A 14,511-nucleotide genomic window follows, 5' to 3' on the forward strand; every position below is an offset into this window, starting at 1 on the left:
CAAAACTATTAGTATCTTAAAGTTGATCAGATATTTTTGCACATTAACAATTTTTTAAATTGGAGTTACATTCACAATTTTCTAAATTTAATTTTATTATAAAAGAGCTTTTTAACTATTTAAATACTTGTTAAAATGAAAATTCTATTAATCATTCTTATATTATATATCTATTTTTATTTTTTATTTATTTTTCTTAACTTGTATGAGTATAGAAATGATAAGTAGAAAGAGTTCTTCTCATCCTCGAGTAGTCTCTAAGTGCTCTAGAAGAAAATCCACTCTCAAAAAAGATGAGTTCTCCTCCTCTAGTAGTCTCTAACTTTATGACTCCTAACTAACTCACCTTTCAACCTTCCTTCCCCATACTCAGTAATCTACCAACTATTCCTATGCACCTCCCAACCACTGTTTCTTAGCTATGACAAAAGATAAACAATGCATTGATCTCCTCATCGAGCAAAGAAAAGCCCGGACTTGGGATGATATCATCTTGGTCCCAGCCTCTGAATCTGCAACAAAGAGCTCCAATCATGTACTCATAGGTAAGTTGGTTTCATCCAAAACCCTCAATAAGCATATCTTTCATACCACCATCCATGAGTTTTGTACCGTGACTAAACATTGAAGATTTGGGAACCAACACATTTCTTTTCACCTTTCTCTCAACACTAGAAAAAAACAGAATATTCCACCAAGGCCATGGAATTTCAAACGCATCCCTGGTGGCATATGGAGGCCACGTGCCGATAGTTGGGAGGTGAGGTGAGACAAATCTGAAAGATTGTGAGGTAAGGAATCTATTGGTAGAGCACATATAGCCGACAGAGTCATTGGGAGTGTGGTGGTGTGGGAGAACCATGCGCGGAAGTGCCGATATTTTTGGCACAGTTCCACGTTGTTCCAGTAGATCTGTGGCAATAGGGTTGTGTGCCGGGACATGTGTCGACTAATGGTAGCCAGAGTGCAGTAGATCTAATGAAAACCGAACCGGTGGAGGGGAACAGAGAAAAAAATATTACCATGGAAGCATATTCACACACTGGTAGTGGAAATGAAATGGGGATGGAAAGGAGGGTAAGAGCCACATCTCCACCCTCCTCCATGACGGAGGCTGATCGGTGCAAAATTGCAAGTGCACAATATCGTAATTTTATAGTAAATTAATGAGAAAAGTATCGTCCTCAGAGATTGATAACTTACTTTTGAAAAATATCAAAATTATATTAATCTCGACTTTATTTAGAAAAGTCACTAAGATTTTTGTAATTGCAATTTAAAATAAATTTAATTTAAAGAAAATACTCAAAGCAAAAGAAAACTATTGTTCAAAGATCAAATTAATGGAAAAGAAAACTTCTACGAAATCGATTTCACCTAATCTCTCACAATGTTTTACTCATCTAACTATTTGAATTGAATTATCTATGTTTGTTAGCAAATCTCCAATTCATCCAAAAGTCTCTTTTGATAATCAATTGGAAATATTCTTGTTCATCATTTTACATAAGAGTATGCAAATTAATAAAATAAAAAAGTAATAAGACCAATTATTTTAATACTATATAAGTTTATATCAGTCTTTCGATCTCTATATTTACCTATGCCAAAATATCTAAGATCTATCTTATAATTCTCTCTTTTGATAGCAAATTATAAGATCAAAATCATTTAATTAATGACCAGTTAATTAGAAGCAATAAAATCAAAATAAATCATACAAACATAGAAAATAATTACTTCAAATTAACATAGAAAAGCAAGCATAGTTTGGAACTAGATATCATCGTTTTCTTAGAATAAAAAAATTTTATTCATACTAAAAATTAAATTCAATATAAATAAATTCACCATAATATTTCTGAAAAAAAAAAAAAGAAAATTAACACTAAAAAAATATTCTTCACAGTTCGCAATCTCGTCCAGCCTCAACTCTGAATCCTGCCGTTTCCGTATATCTCCACTTCCCAAAGACAATATGCTATTCTTTAATTTCAATCAAAAATCTGCTTCTATCTTTAACGTCTCTAAAAATTTAATTTGATCTTTAAAAGCAACCGTGAATTGTACAACCGCCGCGTAATCGCTTTGAAAAAAATGAATAAAACATGAGACCCACATAAAAAAAAAAATTAATTTTTTAATAGTAGACCCCACTCTTTTTCAAAGTGATTATGCGGCGATTACGCACTTCACAGTTGTACGTAGAATTACTCATTTTAAAATAACTCTGATAATCAACGCCTATATTTGAATAGATCTTCATTTAAATATGAGAGTCTTTAGACAATAAACTTTTAAAATTTGAATCTTTTGTTTTTTCAAATCTGAAATAAATTTAAATAATGACAATGAAGCATAAAATCAATAAAAATAAATAAAATTAGACTCTAAAATTTGAAGTAAAAAGGTGATAAAATATAAAAAATTATGTAAATCATTAGAAGCACTTAGAATGATTTAGGCTTTCTAAAAAGAAGGAAGAGCTTTTCTTTCTAAAGAGTAAAGAATTTAAAACTAACATAAACTTTTTATATTAATTAATATAAAATTATATTATTAATGCATTTAATATGCTACTAAATAAAGTTGTAAAAATTTTTTATTCTAGGTGATAAGTGCTATGGACCTATCAGACTTTAAATAATAAATTTTATTATTAAGAACTACTTTTAAACATGTTACATTTGTTTAAAAATAATATAAAAAATTATTATTTTTTATGTAAAAATGGCATAAAAGGTGATTTAAAAGTTGTAATGTTATGGGTGTGATAAGATCAAAGGGAAAAACTGTTGGTATCTTAAAGTTGTCTGGATATTTTGCACATTAACAATTTTTTAAATTGGAATTACATTCGCATTATTTGGAAAATCAGTTTTTCTCAAATGTTTCTTAATTTATTATGAGATTAAAAATCATTTTAATATATAACATCTAAACAATTTAATTTTATTATCAAAGAGCTTTTTAACTATTTAAATACTTGTTAAAATAAAAATTCTATTAATCATTCTTATATTATATATCTTTTTTTATTTTTAATTTTTTTTCTTAACTTGTATGAGTATAGAAATGATACAAAAAATCTACTCAACCTCCTACTATTCACACAATCTCCACACTCCACATTATTTTTAATTTTTATTATTTTTTTCTTTTATTAAATATTTATTATATGAATAATGAATAAAAAATTTGAAATAATTTAAAAAGAATAAACTCAAAAAAAAATTTAAAAAAAATATTAAAAATTTAAAAAATTTAAAAAAGTGTGAAGTGTGGAGTGTGGTGGAGGTTGAGTAGCAAAGCTCGAAATGATAAGTAGAAAGATGAGTTCTTCTCATCCTCTAGTAGTCTCTACCTTTATGAACCCTATCTAACTCACCTTTAAACCTTCCTTGCCCATACTCAGTAATCTACCAACTATTCCTATGCACCTCCCAACCACCGTTTCCTAGCTATGACAAAAGATAAATAAGGTATTGATCTCCTCATCGAGCAAAGAAAAGCCCAGACTTGGGATGATATCATCTTGGTCCCAGCCTCTGAGGCTTCGTTTGGATTTTAAACTAATTTCAACTCATTATTATAATTTTTTCAAATCTTAATATAAAATATAATAAACAATTCAACTTTTTTAAATTTCAAAATAATAATAATATTAAAAAATAATATTCTAATAATATTTTATCATCTCAATTCAACTCAACTCAACTCATTCCAACATCTAAACTCAACCTGAATCTGCAACAAAGATATCCAATCATGCACTCATAGGTAAGTTGGTTTCATCCAAAACCGTCAATAAGCATGTCTTTCATACCACCATCCATGAGTTTTGTATCGGGACTAAACATTGAAGATTTGGGAACCAACACATTTCTTTTCACCTTTCTTTCAACACTAGAAAAAAACAGAATATTCCACCAAGGCCATGGAATTTAATAATTTTTTTATTTAATTTATTTTTATCATATTTTATATCTCTACCGATTAAATGTTAATAATAATTATATTTTAATTAAATTAATATTAAAAAATTATATTTTTAAAAGTCATTTAATACTAATAAAAAAAATATTTGATTAAACTCATTTAAAATTTTATCTAAATTTTTTAATTACAAATCAAATAGTATTTTTATTTGGAGTGAGAAATTAATATTTTAATATTTGTTTAGAGTAAGAAATTAGTATTTTAATGTTTGGTGAATCAATTGTGGTTCTTCATATTTGACCAACCACTATAACAAAAATTTAAATTATTTTAAATTTGTGTGAAATATTTTTCACATCAATTATATAAATTTTAACTAATTTTTTCATTTGACCAAATCAATGAAATGCTCTTACTGGAGCGAATGCTTGCATCTACAAAACACACATACGGACACAAGAAGCTCGCACGCGTCGCGCATGCGTGGCGAAAGCGCGAAAAACCGAAAAAGAGCGGGCGGGGATGCGAGTTTCAGATCTTGGTTTTGGGGAATTGAAAGAATTTGAAACCCTAAAGTTATACCTAAAAAGAGAGAGAGAAAGAGAGACGGTCTGATTTGGGGGACATTGACTGCCTCAGTTTGGTCCACTCCTAGACCTATCTTGTTCTTGCTTAATATTCATCTTTTCGAGTGGAGAGTGTTAATTATAGCCGGAGAGGTACTCTCCATTACTGTGAGAAGCTCTTGTTTCCAATTTCTGGCGGCATGGTTTTTTGAAGCATCTGTTGAGGTAGGCGGTGAGCGACACTGCGATAGACAGAGTGACCCAACAAACAAAATCCATTCCCCTATATTGACTCGCTACTCGCTCACCATTCCGTGCTCCAAACCCTAAAATATTGGTTCCATTTCAATAGAAACGCTCTTCCCCCATACGTCACATTGCTTCCCAGCTTTTCTTTTCAGATTCTATACTTCAGGAGTCTAGGTCTCTTTTTGAGTGCGAAAAAGATTATACATTTTATTGGTGGTCTGGTTTCAAGCTGAGAATGTGAACTATTGCGGTGAGTAGGGTCCTTGGCCTATCAGTGATTGTTAGGTGGTTTTAATGTCTGTATTTCACAAGTTTTTTCAGACTAGAGAATGTAAACTGTGAAGCATATTATGTGTTAGTGTTTTCAGACTAGAATGTAAACTTTGAAACATGTTGTGTGTTAGTTATTTACTTATTTCCTTATTGAATTGGTAATTGTCTAATGAGAAAATTCTGAATTTACATTAGTAATAGGATTACCATGTGTTGTCCATGCCGTTACTTTGATGAACATTGGTGTAGCTTATTGGTTGCAACAAGATCAAGGTAAGTATTGGCTGGTATGCGTATGTATTATTATTAATCTGGTTCCCTACCGATGAGTTTTCTGATACGATGTTTAACCATAGGCTACTTCTATCTACGCATATACCTATAAAAAAACTTATATCTACCCATATAAACCCATATACATATTATCACGTGTGGATATTGGGACAATTGATGGAGGCATAGTTACTCTTCGAGCATTTCTAGAAATTTTGAATTTAAGGCTGTTTTGATTGCATGAAATTGGGGCATTTGGAGTTGGAGGTTTCAATTTTTTTTTCACTATATGGTTGCTGCACATAATATTGGATTTGGAATTGAATTTTAATTCCTTATGCTTCAAATTTCTCAAAATATTTAAAGTGTAAGCTGCTTGCTAGAATTCCAGGCAACTGAAGTTCCGAGTCATACCTTTAGTGCGGTATAACTCTTTAGTGCAATATAACTTTATAATCCTAAAATTTCGTCGTGCGAAGCAACTTCATGGGATGTTCAATTTATATGGATTATGTGCAAAATTTCTTGCTTACCCAAAGTTGAAATTCGATATTTATGGCTGGGATTTTTTTTTTTAATGGAGGTATCCACTGATTATTAGTGCAGCTGCACAGGGCTCCACGACATGAAAAACTAAGATCGTGGAGAAAAGCAGGAATTGAGTTCATAACTTATTGTTTTCATGATTACCCCTGCCTTTCATGTGTTGTACTTACAATCACGTTTTTGCTAAATCGGGGGTGATAGCTATAATTTATAAACCTCATAATTCATTTCCTTTTTACCCTTAATCCCCATATTCTCTGAAAACTAAGGGAAGCATGGGAGGATTTGCAGTTACCGGGACCATGACCAAGAAATTCTTTGTTTTAATCATGTTTTGTAAGTCTGAAAAAAAGTCAGAGATCATTTGTCTATATCATGCCTTAGTTAATGTGCAAAGTTGTTTCATGCATTTTTTTTAGTCGGTGCTTTTATTACAATTGTTTATATTGTATCTTTTTATTGCTTCTTGCCTGGTTTTGAGTAAAGTTGTTTTGGTTTCAGGTCAGGCATTTTAGCAACAGTGGTAACATCAGTTAACAAGTGCAAAGAGTATAATCTTCATCTCATCAAATGGAGTTGAGGAGTTGTGACCAGATGCACTTTATTCAGGCTGTTCAAGGTGGTTTGGTGACAAAATTTCTCAATGTGACTCATGGAAGGCCTGCACTCACCTTCAAGAAGGTTAAAGATCTATATGAAGCTGCAGAGTTGCTTCAAAAACTTCGTCCAAAAGATGAGTTTGAAAGTTTGCCGTTTGAGAGTGACAGGATAGAGGTCAAAAGCCCATGCCTACCTTTGGCAGACAGAAGAACAATCAAAAGGGAGCCTGATGCTTCCCACTTATTTTGCAATGATAGTGACAAGAGAATTGACAGTGAATTGGATGGTCTAGACCTTTGTAGCATGACACTGAAGCAAATTACAGAGAGATGCAACTTAAAGAAAAGGAAGCATTCAAAATATGTTGAACTGAGTAATGAAACTGGTGAATCTTCCTCTTTTCTAAAGTCAGATAATTCTAACTTTCAAAAAGAGGAAGAAGATCTTGATCTTAAGGAGCCTCTCAGTAGTTGGAAATCTAAACATTCAAAGAATGTGAAGGTAAAGAAAAAGCGCATGAAAAACCATGTCTTGACTTCATCTCAAAGTGCCAAGTCGATTGTCAAATCTGAACAGGTCCCAAGTGATGAAGTTTTGCCACAATGTAGCGGGGATTTACCAGCTATCAATATTAAAGAAACTACTGCAACTTCCTCCTGCCTAACAACAGATTATTCTAACTTTCAAAAAGTGGAAGAAGATCTTGATCTGAAGGAACCTCTCAGTAGTTGGAAATCTAAACATTCAAAGAATGTGAAGGTAAAGAAAAAACGAATGAAAAACCATGTCTCAACTTCATCTCCAAGTGCCAAGTTGATTGTCAAATCTGAACAGGTTCCAAGTGATGAAGTTTTGCCAGGATATAGTACGGAGCCAGCTATCAATATGAAAGATGAGGTTTCTGAACCTGATTGCTTGGATCACCAAAATGTCATATGTGTTAGTGGTGATAGTTCCTTGCTTTGTCATGAGCCAGAGGGTTCTTGTCAAATGATGTTTAATGAGCCTTGTGAGAAAGCTAATGCATGTGTCTTGGAGACCCAAATTAAAATATCATTTACAAAAGAACCACAATATTGTGCTACTAATGAAGTCTGTTATGAGTATACAGAACCTGAAGATCCCAAGTCTGGTCAGATTGTAAGTGCATCAGCTTGGGATTCTATGGTGGTGGGTAATATGGTTACAACCAGCCATGAGCACTCAGATTTGCCTGTACCGGAATCTGAGATGAAAGGATACACCCAACCGGTTGATGGTGACTTCTGCCTAGAAACCATATCTTCAACAGCAGATCATAGTTCACATGTTTCTGGTACCCCTCAAAGTAGTTCTCCTATGAAAGACATCTTATTGCATATTAACAATGATATTAAGGTTCCCGGTGGTGAAGTTTTGCCGCAATCTAGTGGGGATCTGTGGCCAGCTACCAATATGAAAGTTGAGGTCTCTGAATCTGATTCTCTAGGTTGCCAAAGATTCATATGTAATAGTAGTGATCCTACCTGCCTTTGCGATGAGCTGGAGGGTTCTTGTGGAATGGTATCTGGTAAACTTTGTGAGGCAGCTAATGGATCTGTTTCGGAGACCCAGGTGTCAATTTCATTGACAGAAGAACCGCAATTTTGTGTTACGAATGAAGTGGGTTATGACTATATGGAACTTACAGATCCCAAGTCTGTCAAGATTGTAAGGGCCTCATGTAAGGATTCTATAGTGGCTAATACAGTAACAAATCATAATTTTGCAGACTTGCCTGTTCTAGAATCTGATATAGAAGTATATACCCATCCGATTCTGGATGACATCTCCTCGGGAACCATTTATTCAGTGACCGGCCATAGTTCTTGCATTTCTGGTGTCTCTCAAAGTAGTTCTCCCATTACCATTCATAAGATCCCTCAGGGTGTGGAACTAGGTCATGGTGGTGATACTTATGTCTTTGAGGATGGCATTGCAGCTAAGTTGCCTTCTAACCCCAAAGTTGGTGCTATTGATAGCTGTACCAGTGAATTTAGCTTGAGTCCTGATAGCTGTCTGGATTCTGTTGAGGATGATTCTTCTACAGCTAAAGTGAAGCAACCCCAAAGTAGTTCACCTAGGACCATTCATGAGATCCCTCAAAGCAAGGAACTTGGTCATGGAGGTGATGCATATTTATTTGGGGATGGCATTGCATCTGAGTTACCTTCTAACCCCAAGGTCGATGTTGTATCCAGGTTGACCAGTGACTGTAGCTCAAGTCCTGATTGCTTTATGCATTCTGTTGAGGATGATTCACCTACACCTGAAATGAAACAACTCCAAAACTCTGCTTTTGCTGATGCAGACATAAATGTCTCGGCAAGGATCTATCCTTTAACTGATGAGCTTATGACATCAGTTGGATTTGAATACCATCATCGTTCAAACTTACAGCACCCTCCTGCAAGGCTATATCCAACCAGAAAAGTGAGTGATTATTGAATGAATTTTTGTTTGGCATGATTTTCATATTTGATTTTGTTTTTTATTGTGTACTTTCACCTACAGGCCATTTCTCCAACTTCTCAGGAAAGACTCCTCAAGGCAATGGATTTCAACGAATTAACCGACAATGAATATTACAGTAAGTGTTAAATGTATTTTTTAACAATAAGTACATCAAATTCTTATATTTTTGGATCTATGAACCATCATGTTTATGTCCGATCCATGCCATTCCTATGAAGTGTTTTTGGATGATAAAGATACTGCTGTAGCCAGGGTGTGGCAGATATTACAAATAAAAACTTGTCAGATGATACGAGATTAAAATAAATCGTATAACACAATCATAGCAGGGATGTAACAGAAGCCTTTTAGGGTTTTCTGAAATCTTCTTCTGCAAAGTTCTTCCCTGAAAATTGAAAAAAACGAATTTAAGAGGATATCCAGTTGATGGTGAGTAAGAATTCTTTGAATGTTGTTTCAGTTTCCTTGGTTCAGTGTTGTGACATCTTTGCATTTGAGGAAATGCAAAAAATTCTTGTGCTGCTAAAGAGCAGAAGGGGTTTTTTCTTGAAATGATATTAAATGGACCATTTCTGCATGTTTTCCATTCATTTCGAAAAGGTGTTTCTGCTTTCACATGACATGACTCAATAAAAAATAACCTTTCTTTTTACTGCTGTTTCAAAATAAAATCGTTACGTGGTGCCAAGTGATAAGTTCACATTCTGTTGTTTGAGTTCAATTTTGGTGATTTGGTTGTAGTTCCACTTTGTTCACTCAAATTCAGTTGTTGATGGTTATTATTATCATTACTATTATTGTTATTCTTGTCATTGATTCTTAATATTCGCCTAGGATTAAGGAACTTTCAGATTCTCTATATCCATTTAATATCTGATTTACTCTTTTTTTGGGCCATGATGATGTAAGAATGTACGGGAGAGTTCTACATTGGGAAGAACAATTTTAGTAGCGTTGAAGGACCCAATCAGATCAGGGAAGATGAATTCAGCATTAAACCTCGACAAATTATTAGGAAGCAAAGGAGTAGTAAGAGAGGCTTCCCTCCCAAAGCTGTTCACAAGGCTCCTTATCTTTCATATACTGTACCTCGTTTTAGCACCGGGTGCACCTCCATCCAAAGTTGTACACAGAGTGCCATAGAATTCTCTCAGCAGCAGATGAAAGACTTTGAATGCCTTGCCATGAAGCTTACAAAAGAGTTGCAGTCCATGAAGGACATTCTGGAAGAGAGGTTGCTCCCTGAGGACTGCCCAGCTCTGTCCTTGAAATATAAAGTGGATAGGGTGAGTGACTATACAGAAATGGTTGTTTACTTTTTAGCCGGTAAAAAGACGTGATAAATCAACCATGGTTCTGAAGTTGAACAAAATTACATTCTTTCCTTGTCTGTTTTTGTGTTTTTAGTTTTTTAAAATGTCCCAGTTGTAGTAATGCGTAGTATTGCATGTCACGCCATTAAAACTTGTCTTTTTAAAGTACCATTAAAACTTAAAAGTGTCAATAAAATCCCACGTGCTATGGGTCTGTGGCACTTGGATGGTTAAATAAAGATGTATATTATGCTTCCCTCTATCTCAGCTAATCTGATTTGTTACCTACCTGTCTCATAAAGTTCAGTAGACAGCAGGCGTGGTGCATATCAAATTGTTATAATGTTGGATTACTTCATTAATCATGTTTGAGTTTTTCGTTTTCTTACTATATGATTTCCTTACTCGTGTTTGGATCACATGGAGGTGTCCATAGATTGATTTACACTCTGTCCATTTGGGAGACTGCTTCCTGCACGTCCCATTGGTTTAGTTTTTACTGGGTGAGCAGGGTATCTATTGGCCCCAAGACAGCTCCAACTTGTATGAGTTATATGCATGTAAAAAAATGGATTCATTATTGATTAATCCGTTTCAATTTTGAGTTTGACAAAGCTGCTGGGGACCTAGTTAGCCTCTATTCGTTTTAATGATCGTATAAAACCTGCATAATGCCTATCTCATTGCTAATATTCTTCCCTAGATTAGCATATGAGGTTTGAGAGTAAATTCTTTGTTCTGCATACCATAAGCTGAAATTTTACGATTTATATAAAAACTTAACCTTTTTTATCTAGGCTATCCAAACGTGTTTTTGGCTAAACTACTGTTTTCTTATTCCATTTGTTTTCTTATACTGTTTGTTTTCTTCCCTTGAATATTCCCTTTATCTCAGGCTAGAATGGCCATCAACAATGCAACAAAAGTTGAAGAAAGCACACGAAGATGGCTTTCCATGATGGCAAGGGACTGCAAACGCTTTTGTAAAATCATGGTTTGTTTCTCCTAATACTTTTGGAGGGAGAAAAAGTAGACGTGTCTTATGGTTATGGTCTTATAGCATTTTATAGAATTAACACCTTTGATTAATTGCAGGGATTGACTGAGACAGGTTCTGGTTCTTCAGGAAATCTAGTCCAAAATGAAAGGAAGAATTCTACCTCTGCTGATGAAGCTAGTGGAGTTTTGGTCGATCAATTGCAGAGACTGGCCGGGACGGGTTCTGCTTCTTCTGGAAATGTAGTCCACAAAGCGAGGAAGAAAATTACTTTTGCCGATGAAGCTGGTGGCAAGTTGTGCCATGTCAGGGTTTTTGATGATGACACGGAATCCGTGTTCGAATCTAACGATGAAAAGCAGGAACTGCTGATTACTGAACAATGAGATTCTTGGTTGTTTTACAATTTCATTCTTCGCATCTAAATGGTAGAATCAGAGGCAAATTGCGTGTCATGGAGGATTGTGATATATTTTTTGCCATATATAAAATTGAGGTATGCCCTGGATCAGCCCCATATCAACCCCTTGTTTTGGTTGGTCTCATTATTGTTCATGTTTCCATTGATATGTATTGTGTTGTATGAAAGGAAGGTACAGAATCAGAATGGCGTGGAGAGAGACGTTGATGTTTTATAAGAGAAGATTTTACTCGGAGATTTGTTATCTGTCGTTTCTTTTAATTTTTTTAGTCACCCTTAAATTACTTGACATGCTTTGGATTTGTTGTCCTCATTTCTCGGGAAAAAAACAATTTTCAGAAAATATTTTCACCACTCTTGGGGTTTGGCCATGATGTGAAAAGGTGGTGCTCTCAAAACTTACTGTGAAAGAAAGAAACGGCCAAGAATACGTCAACTACGAGTACATGACTTGTTCTCGTCTCATTCCCAAGCATTCCCTTATGATATATTGTTAGTGTTTCATATATTAATTACTTAAAAATAAATAATTATTTGGTGGTTGCATTACTCTGCCTTCCAAATGGCTTGGTGGGTAGTGACTGATTTTCTTTTTTCCCTACTTTTTCTTCAATCTTCGGATTCTTTAAAAAGAAAATTGAGTGAAATAAATTTTATTTGTCAAATAAATTATGAAGATTAAAAAACTGAAAAAAATGGGTTGTAATTAGGGGTGGCAAATCGTGTTTTCGGGTCGTGTCAAGTCATGGACATTTGACTATATAGGTCAATTCGAATTCAATTCGTTAAATTAAAAGTATAAGAAATTTAAATCTTAATTCAATATATATAATTAACAGGTCGTGTCATGTCACTCGTTTTTATCCGTTTAATAATTAATTAAAAATATGTTAACACAATACGACTTATTTATACTCGTTTCTTTTATTTAAATGGGTTGAACTAAAATGCATACCTCATTTGACCTGATTAATTTAATTTTACATAAAAGTTAAAATCTATATTTATTAATAACCACAATATCTTAAAAAATATATATCAATATTTTTAAAATTTTAACATATAATTAAACCAATATTATAGACCATACAATAACAAATATGAGCATATGTCTAAAATTACAATCCTAAAAATAAAAAATAATAAAAACATAAGTATATTAAGAAATACCAATATTACAATTTAACAATAATAACATTTTAATTTTGAAATAAATTCAAAATGAGCTGATTTTGTGTTTAGCAGGTTGATCCGTTTATAAATTGTGTTTTAACAAATCAGTCCGTTTTGACTCAAATTCATTAACATCAAATCTAAACTAACTAATTTCGTGTCGTGTCGTGTCGTATTTTACCAGTCATATCGCATATTATCCCCTCTGGTCATAATTCTATCAAATTGGGGGCAAACTAGTTTTTCTCATAGTTTGTACAATGCCAAGATAAAAAGAAAAAATCACAACTAAAATACAGAGTAATTTTACATATTTTCTTGTCACAAAAATAAAATTATAATATGCATAAAAAAGACAGAAATTAAAAAGAAAATCAAATTTGATTTAAAAATTGCCAAAAAAAATATATAATTTTGATTGAATAAGATTGTCTGTCTCCCTTGAGAAAAATCAAAATCCGACGGAGGCTCGGTGGCCCCAAGGAGAGTCGCAGAACAAGACCTCCCAAATGTCGGAGAATGCCTCCACGATTACTCCGTGATAAAGCCTCGAATTCAGAGACAAAAAACACTGCAACAGCTCCTGCAATTCCTCCGCCTCCAATATCTGCTTCTCCAATATCATCTCCATCATCGACCTCTTGAATTCCTCGTACGGCTCTTCCGTCCTCTTCACCACCGCGAAGCTCTCCCTCACCTTCCCGTTCGCCGTGCACGTTACCATCCTCCTCAACACCGACGCGTTTGATCCCACCGTTGTTGATTCGGTTTTCAGAGAGTATCGTCTCAGCCTCCGTGCCTTCTTTACGTTCTCCATCTCCGAATTCTTCTTGGATTCCTCCCTCGCCTTCTCCTCCGAGCAAAGGAATTCTAGAGACATATCCTTCGAGAAGCTCCTTGAGAAAGAAAGCAGGGCTTCGCTCTCTTCGTCTACATCGCTACACCAGCTACAGTCTCCGAGAGGAATGCTCGTACGTACATTCCCTTTGTTCTTCTCCCTTTCGGTTTTCGAAACCGCCGGTTTGATGTCCGGGATGTGATTCTTGCGACGAGTTTTGGACTCATTCCTTCCCGCCACTGCGGCGGACTTTTGAGCTTCGTTCTTCCACGTGTGGACTGGTGATGATCGGGGGCTGCAGCCGACGGATATGAGCTTCGCCGAAACCCGGCGTTTATGAAGAGGGTACTGTTCTGGTGTTGAAGGTGGCGCCAGTACCTTGGGAGGGTACACGGTGTCCAATGCTCTTTGGTTGACTGTAGACACCCGATAAATCGCCGGCGATGGAATTTCTGGGAGAGTAGAAGGGTCTCTGGAACGACAAATTTGTAGGGATTGGAAGGAGGCAATTAAACGAGGGAACCTAAGCTTGAGACGTTTAGCCATGTCTTCTGAGATGGCTTTGCTTTGAGGAGTGACTTACTGAGGAGGTTTTCAAAGGGCAGAATATATAATAGTAGAGAGAGAGAGAGAGAGAGAGAGAGGCCGGCCATGGAAATGGTATGCATAAGAAGGCAAGTTGAGAGAAAATCTGAGTAAAAGAATTTGAAGTTATAATATGGTTCGTAAGTACTGAAAGGTACGGGGAATTTACTTTGTGAATGTAGGGATCGAAAATGCCTGTCACCAGGTGGTCGGGTGTTACTATAATACAGAATAAACAATTCTTT

The 14,511-nt window shown here is 34.8% G+C and overlaps 2 protein-coding genes across 2 annotated transcripts; one reads left to right on the plus strand and one right to left on the minus strand.

Annotated features, from left to right (window-relative positions):
* Nucleotides 1-4,452: 4,452 nt before the first annotated feature.
* Nucleotides 4,453-11,905, plus strand: LOC108995563. Its single transcript, XM_018971146.2, has 6 exons — nucleotides 4,453-5,004; nucleotides 6,348-8,897; nucleotides 8,979-9,054; nucleotides 9,849-10,225; nucleotides 11,148-11,246; nucleotides 11,348-11,905. The coding sequence occupies exons 2-6, from the start codon at nucleotides 6,417-6,419 to the stop codon at nucleotides 11,633-11,635; spliced, it is 3,321 nt and encodes a 1,106-aa protein (XP_018826691.1). The 5' UTR covers nucleotides 4,453-5,004; nucleotides 6,348-6,416; the 3' UTR covers nucleotides 11,636-11,905.
* A 1,366-nt stretch (nucleotides 11,906-13,271) lies between these two features.
* On the minus strand, nucleotides 13,272-14,331 carry LOC108995551 (transcription repressor OFP7-like). The gene has a single exon (XM_018971131.2). It carries the CDS (start codon nucleotides 14,225-14,227, stop codon nucleotides 13,295-13,297), a length of 933 nt encoding a protein of 310 aa, XP_018826676.1. The 5' UTR covers nucleotides 14,228-14,331; the 3' UTR covers nucleotides 13,272-13,294.
* Nucleotides 14,332-14,511: the final 180 nt, after the last annotated feature.

This window comes from Juglans regia, chromosome 6 (genome assembly GCF_001411555.2).
Source record: "Juglans regia cultivar Chandler chromosome 6, Walnut 2.0, whole genome shotgun sequence".
In the NCBI taxonomy this organism is placed as follows: Eukaryota; Viridiplantae; Streptophyta; class Magnoliopsida; order Fagales; family Juglandaceae; genus Juglans; species Juglans regia.

Excerpts from the sequence above, each read along its gene's own strand:
- LOC108995563 (XM_018971146.2), top strand. The coding sequence starts at position 6,417 with ATGGAGTTGAGGAGTTGTGACCAGATGCACTTTATTCAGGCTGTTCAA. Across the intron at positions 8,898-8,978 it reads GGCTATATCCAACCAGAAAA|GCCATTTCTCCAACTTCTCA; the intron begins GTGAGTGATTAT and ends TTTCACCTACAG. Across the intron at positions 10,226-11,147 it reads TGAAATATAAAGTGGATAGG|GCTAGAATGGCCATCAACAA; the intron begins GTGAGTGACTAT and ends CCTTTATCTCAG.
- LOC108995551 (XM_018971131.2), bottom strand. The coding sequence starts at position 14,227 with ATGGCTAAACGTCTCAAGCTTAGGTTCCCTCGTTTAATTGCCTCCTTC.